The sequence below is a fragment of the Vidua chalybeata genome, chromosome 5, assembly GCF_026979565.1.
Source record: "Vidua chalybeata isolate OUT-0048 chromosome 5, bVidCha1 merged haplotype, whole genome shotgun sequence".
Taxonomy (NCBI): Eukaryota; Metazoa; Chordata; class Aves; order Passeriformes; family Viduidae; genus Vidua; species Vidua chalybeata.
In genome coordinates this window covers 31,435,185-31,444,494 of record NC_071534.1, presented here as the reverse complement: position 1 = coordinate 31,444,494, position 9,310 = coordinate 31,435,185, and the positions used below count along the sequence as shown (strand labels likewise).

Sequence of the window (9,310 nt, the reverse complement as noted above, 5' to 3'; positions counted from 1 at the left end):
AGTCCAGATTTTTACCTGAAAGGCTGGTTTTTAGTAGTTAGAAATCCAGAGTAAACACTGTTAAAAAAACAGTAGAAAAGACTCTTAAAAAACACATTAATACTGGAAGCACTGGGTGTGGGGAAGAGGAGTAAGAAATCCTATAAGGTTTAAATTGATTTTAAAAAAAATCTGCCACTGTCAGTTTTTCATCTTGAAAAACAGAATGCAGCTGAGGACTAGCTGAGCTTTTTCAGTGGTAATACAGCTCACTGTAACTGAGTGTGTCAAGTAAATGCACCTAAAAGTCAAGTTGTATGGACTGGAGAATATAGACATTCATTAAGTACTTACAAACGTGGGCGCTTTAATGCTGCAGAGCATTCCAGATGAACTCAACAGGATTCAGACTGGTACCCATATGTAGAACCCCAGTAACACAAAGATATCATTAATAACATTTTTAACACTGACTCAACTTTCTGAGAAGCAAAGAATTACGGAGCATGTGTCACAGAAAGGCATGACAAAGGCAGGCTTTCAGAGAAGATTTACTTAATGGCTCCTCCTGGACTCTGGGCTGACTAGGATGAAGCCACACTTCAGTTCAATCTGCCCTGCTCACAGATCTGGTTAACAATAAATACAGTATTTACAGAACAGTGAGCTGGCCAGACAGCCAGGAGCCAAGGAATGAAAAAAGTATTTTCCCTGTGCATCATCTACCAAGAAACAGGACCACAACAGAACAGGCTGCGACATCTGATCCAGGTGGCAGTCCTGGCTGACAGGGACATCAACTGAAGGAATGCTAAAGGAGACCCATGGTTGTAGCAAGGGGACCAGAAACAGAATTCAACAAAACAGACACTCTTTTATAACCTGCCATAACCTGCCCACCTCTGCTTATGTGCCCTGAAGATGCCAGCTCTATGATCCCAGCTCAGAAACAGCCATTCCTCTTTCCAAAGCCACATCACCCCCACCCATCTCTTCTTTTTATCTTCTGTTTGCTTTTCATATTAATACTGATTGCAATTCCAAAAACTATACTCTCTGGAGGTCTTTCTCAGCAGCTCAGAGAATATAAACAGAGCTGGCACCTCCACATCACCTGAAGAAAGGGGCATGGAATAAAAACTCTAACAGACTTGCTTCCTGCAAATAACTCTGCATTAAACTAAAAGTTTGAGAGACCTTTCAGCTCAGTGATCTTCCAGCCTCATAATACCTGTATTTCTCAGCACAAAAGTTAGACCAATTTCCTTCACCTGCCAGGAGAGCTGCCCACCAGGCCTCAGCAGCTGTGCAAGTCTCCTCTGTTGGTGCTGTGGTAGAATTTAATGGCCCTGTCTGAACTGCACATCCTTGTTCCAGGCCCAATATAAACACTGAGAGGTCAGCTCCTTCCTAAAGTACAGGCATGCAAAGATTCCCCAGAGAGCCTTGCAGAGCAGAGGAGATCTGAATTTTTCATGCAAAGAAAAGGCAACTTCCTTCTTTTTCAAAATTTCTATTTTTTAGAGGTGTTGTTATGAACAGTTTCCAGGTGTTCCCCAGAGACGCGGGCAGGGCTTTCCTAGTTCCCATGGCAACATTAAAAGAAAACTACTAACTCTAGCTAAGTACCGATATTGAAATGCTAATTAGCTAATTGCTCTGTTTGTTTTCTCTAAACTACCTGGCCTCCCACCCCTCCACGCTGCCATTCTGGGACTAACATGCAAATAAAAACCCCTTAGGATCATGGGAGTATTTTTAGGAGATAAAAATGAATATAAATCAAAAACTGAACACAATAGAGGAGTCTAGACAAATGCCCTAGCTGAGGAAGAGGGAAACACATCCCCTGACTGGCTTTTTACCGTCGCCATCACCTAAGAAAGAACAGACTATATTAGGCTCTGAGAAGCAGGGAGATAGAGACAGGGAGCCCTGGTGCTGCCACCACGGAAGGAGCAGGGACAGCTGTTGTTCTGGACTTCAGCAACAGACTCTGCACACCACGCCTCCTCATCCTCGGGCCACCGATGTGCCACAAGGAAAGGAGAAAGGACAGCTGCTGCTCGGGACTCCAGTGACCGACTCTGCACACCTCCTTCCTTTTGGCTGCCTGGGAAAGCTACGACCGCGGGGCGAGCTCTGCGTCGAGCCCCCTGCCCAGCTGATCTTTTGAATAAAGAGCTGAACATTAATAAAGGCATTAGCCCTGTTCATTTCAGTGTGAGGGGAGGTAATCCAAGTAATCCAAATACTAGAACTCAGAACCCAAAAATACAAAGCAAAGAAGCAGAAGCTAATTTCTTTCCCTCTGAGATGAAAAACTGTTTGCGAAAGGAAGGAGAAAATCCCAATTGTAAAATTATACCATTCAAATAGCATGTTTCCTCTTGAATCTGAGCTCAAAGGCAAATAATGTTTGGTGTAAAAAAATTGATTTTTAGGGAAAGAAGATGCTGACTTCCAACAGGACTCAAGTAAGCCCATGGAGCAGAGCAATTCTACCTGCTCTCCTTCAGGGCACACTGCCTAGTGTTTCAGCCAAAAGAATGGCTGCCCATAAAACAAAAGTTGCTCCTGTGATACATAAAAGCAGCAATCAAATCTCTCCTCTATGTGCTCAAAGGGTGATATTGAACACATATTCCACATATCATTTACTCTGGAAATGCCAATCCCATTTCCTCCACAAAGCTCTCCTCAAAAATCCACTCAGATGGCTCCTGTTCCAGCACATTCCCTCTGTTAGTTTCAGGAAGGACAGGGGAAAATGCACTGGGAAAATCCAGCCTGTGCCTGTGTGACCAGCTCTGGACCAACCTGACTGAAGCTGCCTAATGAGTGACAGTGGCCCTAGCAACCAAATTTCTCCTAGAAAAGAGATTAAATAAAAACTAGACATCAAAAGATTAGCTGGTCATCCCATTGCAAGACTTATTCTGTGTAAACACTGAATGGAAGTAACATTGAGTAGAAAGAGGTGAACACAAAAAATGAAGCTTTTGCCATTAGCTTCAGACAGTGCCTGTAATTCTCCTCAGCCCAACCCACCCAACAGAATACACAAACCCTTATTTAATAGAAAAGGCTCAGCTTCTAAATAAATTCCAGTGGTGATTTTCTATTGTTAACACTCTAAGCCTGGAAAATCATCAAATGCCAGTTGCAACCAAGGAGTATGCAAAAGAAAGTCTCCTGCAGAAGCAAATAATCTCGAGCCATGAGGAAAGTCTCATGTTTTCCCTGCTTTTTAAAGTAGTTAGTGGTATATTTCCTTTCTCAAAAGAACATTTGTGGATTATAGCAAACAACAGATCCTTTTGGCAAAAGTGTGAAATACCTACATATTTTCAAGTGACCTAAAATACACACGCATCATTTTTAGTGGGATTGTCATACAAACAGCTACAGAGAGAACACATCAGCTGTAGGAAGAATGCATGAAGTACATAGCATAAGGCACAATGGGAGCATGCAAAGGGCATGTTTATTGTAACTTCTGACTGGGGAGGTTGAAGGATGAAGAGACCTCAGCAGCTTCCAGGATCACTCAATGTTCTTGTACTTTGTGAAAAGGTTGTACAGAACCCTGAGCGTAGACTTCAGGTCCAAGTTGACAACATCTGTGGAAGAAAAGGAGAAATCCTTGATTTGAATTATGTTTTCCCTCATTTATCCTGGCAGGAACAGAAGTCCCCACATCTCTGAGCTGATGGAATTGTGAATTAAAAAAAAAAAAATTCCACAGAGTTCTGATCTCCCCAAGCCTTTTAAATGTCCCACACGATGTGCTTCAAAACAGCTTTACAATCATACAGTCACAGCTAACTTCTCTCTGGGAAACAGAAAGTCATTCCCTTCCCCAGCTAAAATTGGCAACTGAGAAAATCTGCTTCTGACAGAGACCGGGGATAAAGGCTTTGGGAAACACTCCTGATGACTTCCCCGGTCACAGAAGCAGTGAACAAGCAGTCACACACATCCTGAGGTACTGAACCACATCCACAGCTCTGCAATGATATGATCCATGAATTAATAAAGCCTGAATCCTTAACAGACTCCAAGCTTTTTATTATTTAATAACTCTTCTTATCATGCTAGGCCAGGGAACGAGTCTGGAACAGCTCTGAAGAAGAAGCTTTCCTGTTAGCACCTCTCCACCTATACTACAATAAAATGCCAAGAATGCAGGGATTCTGGGGGTAGGTACAGCAGAGAGAAGGCTGAAGAGGTAGAAAGAAAGTTTGGATATAACATGTCAGAAATTAGTAGAAAGAAGCAAAAAATATACAGTGAACAACATGTATGGAAGCAAAAGTGAGGAAGAACAGATAATTAAAAAGTCATCAGAAGTCCTAGGAAGACGGCAAACTGTTAAAAGACCAAGCAAAATTAATGTGAGGTCCAAGGGAAACCCCCACTGTTTGCTTTGAAAACTCATTGCCAGGAGCTCTCCACCCTTCCCTCCCACCCCACACTAGACACCACTCTAACTCCCACACTTCATCTAGTATTTTTAGTAATCTCTCAAACATTCTTTCTACCCTTTTTGCCTGTATTATTTTACATATTTAATTTATGATTTTCAGTTTGCATTTGCAGGAGACTCTCCTCCTGCCCCAAAGAAAGATCCTAATTGTTGTGAAGTCATACATCCTGAAAAAAGAAATGTCCTAATGTAATAACTGAAATACAAAACCTCTAATTTTTCCAGGTATCATAAAAAGTTGATACCCAAATTAAAACAAACCAATACAAATTAAAACATAAGCTTAACATTGAATGTTTTCTTAATTTTTTTTTTCTTTTTTTCCCATCTGCCAGTGCTGGAAATTCCATCTCCATTCCTTGACAATGCAGGCCAATGGTTAATAACCACTGTTGCAAAAGTTATACTGTAATTCCAGTTTGCCATTTTCCTAACTTTCAGACCTTGTTATGTATTTGTCTGCTGCATTAAAGACTACAGAGTGTGCAGTGCATCCTCCCTGTGTGGGCAGCTGCAGTGTTCCTTATTGAGCAGTATCTAACAGGTATTTCCAAGAATAAGCATATTCTCAGCCTGCTGCTTCTTCTAATAGGACAAAACATGCACAGCCATAACATTACCAACAACAACTATTAAAATGTTAACTGAAAGTGGCCATACACTCTAAAAGTAGTTTAAAATATCCCATTAATTTAAAACTTTCATGGTCCATAACAACCTCATTAGAGGATGCTACATTAATCCACCACAACGTAGCTTTGCTGCAATAACTCAGCACCAAGTTCTGCTGCTGGCCCTATCCACTGAATTTGGCTGGAAGAACAGAGAAGAGGAGATGACCTATATGGTCCTATTTTTGTTTACACCTGTACACAGACACACTACAAGATCTAACAAGACCTATTTCTTGCAAGCACTGCAGAAAGCATGAGCTATAGGGATAAAAATTATGTTATGCTCTAGACAACATTTTTTCTTTAAATCCTACAACTGGTTGGACAGCCAGGCTCACCACTTCAAATCCTGAGGGCAGTTTTGGAAATCTCACGTCAGAAAAGACACGGAGGGGCTGGAGCGTGTCCAGAGAATGGAACGAAGCTGGGGAAGGGGTTGAAGCACCAGGAGGGGCTGAGGGAGCAGAGGGGGGAGGGGCTCAGCCTGGAGAAAAGGAGGCTCAGGGGCGACCTTGTGGCTCTGCACTACTCCCTGACAGGAGGGGACAGCCAGGGAGGAGTCAGGCTCTGCTCCCAGGGAACAAGGGACGGGATGAGAGGAAAGGCCTCAAGTTATATCAGGGCAGGTTTTCCCAACTGGGTATTGGGAAAATTTCTTCAGCAAAAGGGTTGGCAAGCATCAAAACAGGCTGCCCAGGGAAGTGGTGCAGTCCCCATCCCCAGAGGAATTTAGAAGCTGTGTAGATGTGGCACTTGGGGATGTGGCTTAGAGGTGAACACGATGGTGCTGGGTTAATGCTTGAACTCAATGGTCTTGGAGGTCTTTTCCAACCTTAACAATTTTATGATTCTAATCCAAGCAACATTTACTACCCAATTCATGCTAAAGAAAATGGATTCACATGACAGCTTTCCCAGCCTATTGATGAACAAACAACAGATCAGAGTATGGCATTAACAGAACAGAACTATACACAGAATTCTTTTGCAGAGCTTCAGATTCTCTGTCAAAATGAATTATTGTTCTGTGAAAGATGTATTGCAATACATGACTGGCAAGATCTTACAAATGACACTATGATGACAAGCCGCTCCCAAGATGTGACTGTCCTCTCCAAGGGAGCAGTTGTTCAGGAGCCACAGTTAGTGTCACAGATATCCCACAAGCACACTCATCCAACAGCTGGGGATTGCTGGGAATGGCCACACACAGAGAAGAGGAAGGAAAATACACAAGAGATGGTACATCTTGCAGCAGCAAAAAGCATGTTGTACAAGTTAATTTGGCTCTCCAGCTTGTATTAATTACATTTTCAATCAATAAAACACTTAAAAGCATATTTTGCTCCTTATTGAATCTCCACAAGCAAGATCTGCTATAGTGTTTTACCATTCATGATCATGTAAGGATGTAAGAGCCTTATGAAAAGGTAAGCTCTTCTGGTTTTCATCATTCTTTTCAGAATTCTCAGCACTTTTCATCCCCCAGTTTACAACAATGTACTGACAGCATATATAAGCCATTTAATACTGTCTTTTGCCTTTTTCCCCCTCTATAACCATCTCCGCTATTTACTATCACCACTTTTTCTCATTTTAAGTCAGACCAAATGTTTCTGGGAGGGTCCTCATTTTCCTTTGTTCTGCAGAAGCTTGTGACACACACATATTGTGTAACACCAGGAATAAAAATTGCTCATTTAGCAGTCAAACTTTTAATTCCTCTTTTTATCCCCAGTGCAAGGAGCAATGCAGACCTCATCAATAATTAATTTTAAAGTTCTGAGACTTAAAGGGAAAACTTGGGTTTTACACTTCTTAGTTCTGACTTCCACATGTGGAAGATCAAGATTGTTTGCTACTGGTTCTCCTAAAAAAAAACCCTAAAGCCTTCCAGTTATCTGTCACTGAAATCCAATCACAGGAGCCCAGACTAAGCACCAGCTGTAAGAATTACAATAATTGGACCATGAAAAGCTTTCTGCTTGGATTGTTATTGAAAACGCCAGCTGAATTTATCACTTAGCACAGAACAGCTCTTGAATGACTCACTAAAGCTCCACTTGGACACCTCAGTGAATCTGTTTCAGACAAGAAGCATGGGCAGGATATACCCTAGGCAGAGACAGTGAATCCTTTGGAAAACCCTCAAGGGGCCTATTCACAGCTCGGCTTTGTGGTACTATTGCTACTTTGAATGGAATGCACTTGAAATACACCTGCTCTGATGACTTTATGCACAGTTTAAAGCCACATCCATACCTTCAGGGCGAGCTTTTGGCTTCTTCAGGCTTCCATCTTGCATCAGCTCAAAAGCAAAAGAAACATTGTGCACCTGAAAGAGGTAAAGGGTTTAGAATCTCAGAGTTACATAGGCATCAAAAGCCTTTAATCAATTTTTTTTAGATGCTTTATTCTCTCCGGACTTGATAATTCTATTTAAATCAATATTAAACATTTACATGGTTAAGCATAGCAGAACCATACAGTGCTTGGTGACAGCAGTTCCTTGGCAGGCTGTGCAGAGAACCTGAAAAATAAGCTAAGCACAACTGTACATAAAGAGCTTCTGAACAAGCCCCCAGAGATCACACAGGAGCATATATTCAGAGGAAAGAAATTGGCAAAAAGGGAAAGCAAAAGAAGGTAGGTGTCTTCATTTATTCACTCCTTTGAGGAACAAAAAATTGCAATATAAAGAGATCTGCACAGCAGATTTCTTGTCCACACTTACTGAAATTTAGGCAAGGTAACTAACATTATGAATTCTGTGCAGTTTTGTCACTGCACATGACAGTTCTGGAGATACATAGCTTATTACTCAAGACTTTATTAATAATCTCTTTTGCCTGCTGCAGTTCCTCCTCATTCATTGTGACAAAACCAATCACTTTCAACGTGGCATTTTTTCCCCCCAAAATACAGAGCCTACCTTTCCTTCTTCAATTTACAAATCCTCGTTCCTCAAGGCTGTCTCCACATAAAACCACACTGTGACTTCAGCAATACTGAGTTATCTTTATGAATTCCAACCATTAATAATAAAACCGTACCAAACAGATGCTTGCTGCAACTCAGCATCCTACATTTCTACAAGAACAAAAATTGAAGATAATGGGACAAAGAAGCAAGAGAAAGCTATAAAGGATGTGTGAGATGTAATAGAGAGCCATCCCTTCCAGAGATGTACCTCTGCTGTGGGGCTGACAGCAACAACCTGTGCAGAAGCCATTATGAAAACCCCATTTTAAACAGCACTCACAAAGCATTCCATATTTTAACTTCAGCCAATGTTTCCACTGCTGACCTAGCCCCCTCCTCCTGCAGCTCAGCCAACACAAAACCTGTCTTCTGCCCTGCAGAGCCTGGCAGAATGAAAAGCAGGGGGCACCTGCAGGACTGCAGCAGGACCAGGCTCAGGGAATTCTGATATACCATCACCATATATACACAGATGCATGTGCAGGTCTGGGAACAACTGCAGACAGAGGCAACTTTTGGTTGTGACAAAACACAACCTAAACACTTTTCTCATTGTAAGCATAAGGAGGGACCCAGGACAATGGAGCAAGTGTGGGGCTGAGAGCAAGAGACCTACACACAAGAACGCTTCAGGCAGTACTACAGTCTAAAAAATTACTTTGGTTATTGTTATATGTAACAGGTATAATTCGCACCATTTTTAGCATGATATATATAATATTAAATAGTTGTTAGAATGTACCCTTTTGCATTAGAAGCGCCCCCCCCCCCCCCCCCCCCCCCCCCCCGCGCTTCTCAGGCAAAACCAGGTGTATGTTGAAACCCGATTCACAAGCAAAAGGATGTGGCTCGCCAGGAGATGGGCCTTATCTGAGGCGATATGGAGACACGCAGGCGCTGATCATCGCATGAATGACCCGAGATGGACATCAGGAAAATCCCCCGGGCTGATACATGTGAATACTGTGTTCCCATAAATTTCATCAAGGGTTTCAACGACTCCGGACTTCAAATTGTTCTACCTTGTCGCGGAGAAGGAAATCTCATCAACTTATGGGACTTTGAATGAAACAAAGGACTGAATGCCGAAATCCTGGCTTCAGGCAAAATTTTCCCTATAAAAATCACTTCTACCAGGATGGTGGTGTGGGAGCATAGAGGGAAACCTCTGCTGAGGCTGACTTCT

At 42.2% G+C, this 9,310-nt stretch overlaps 1 protein-coding gene across 5 annotated transcripts in view; it reads right to left on the bottom strand.

Moving 5' to 3' along the window:
- Positions 1–1,679: 1,679 nt before the first annotated feature.
- PARVB (parvin beta) overlaps positions 1,680–9,310 on the bottom strand; it is a 50,968-nt gene continuing 43,337 nt past the window's right edge. For 4 of the 5 annotated variants that reach the window (XM_053943257.1, XM_053943259.1, XM_053943260.1 and 1 more), the window contains exons 12-13: positions 7,405–7,477; positions 1,680–3,602 (exon numbers count right to left, since the gene is read on the bottom strand). In XM_053943257.1, coding sequence (XP_053799232.1) covers positions 3,526–3,602; positions 7,405–7,477 — 150 coding nt within the window. In that variant the 3' untranslated portion in view covers positions 1,680–3,525. Of the gene's footprint in view, positions 3,603–7,404; positions 7,478–8,924; positions 9,147–9,310 lie in introns of those variants that run through there. The other variant, XM_053943261.1, reaches the window with a different exon arrangement.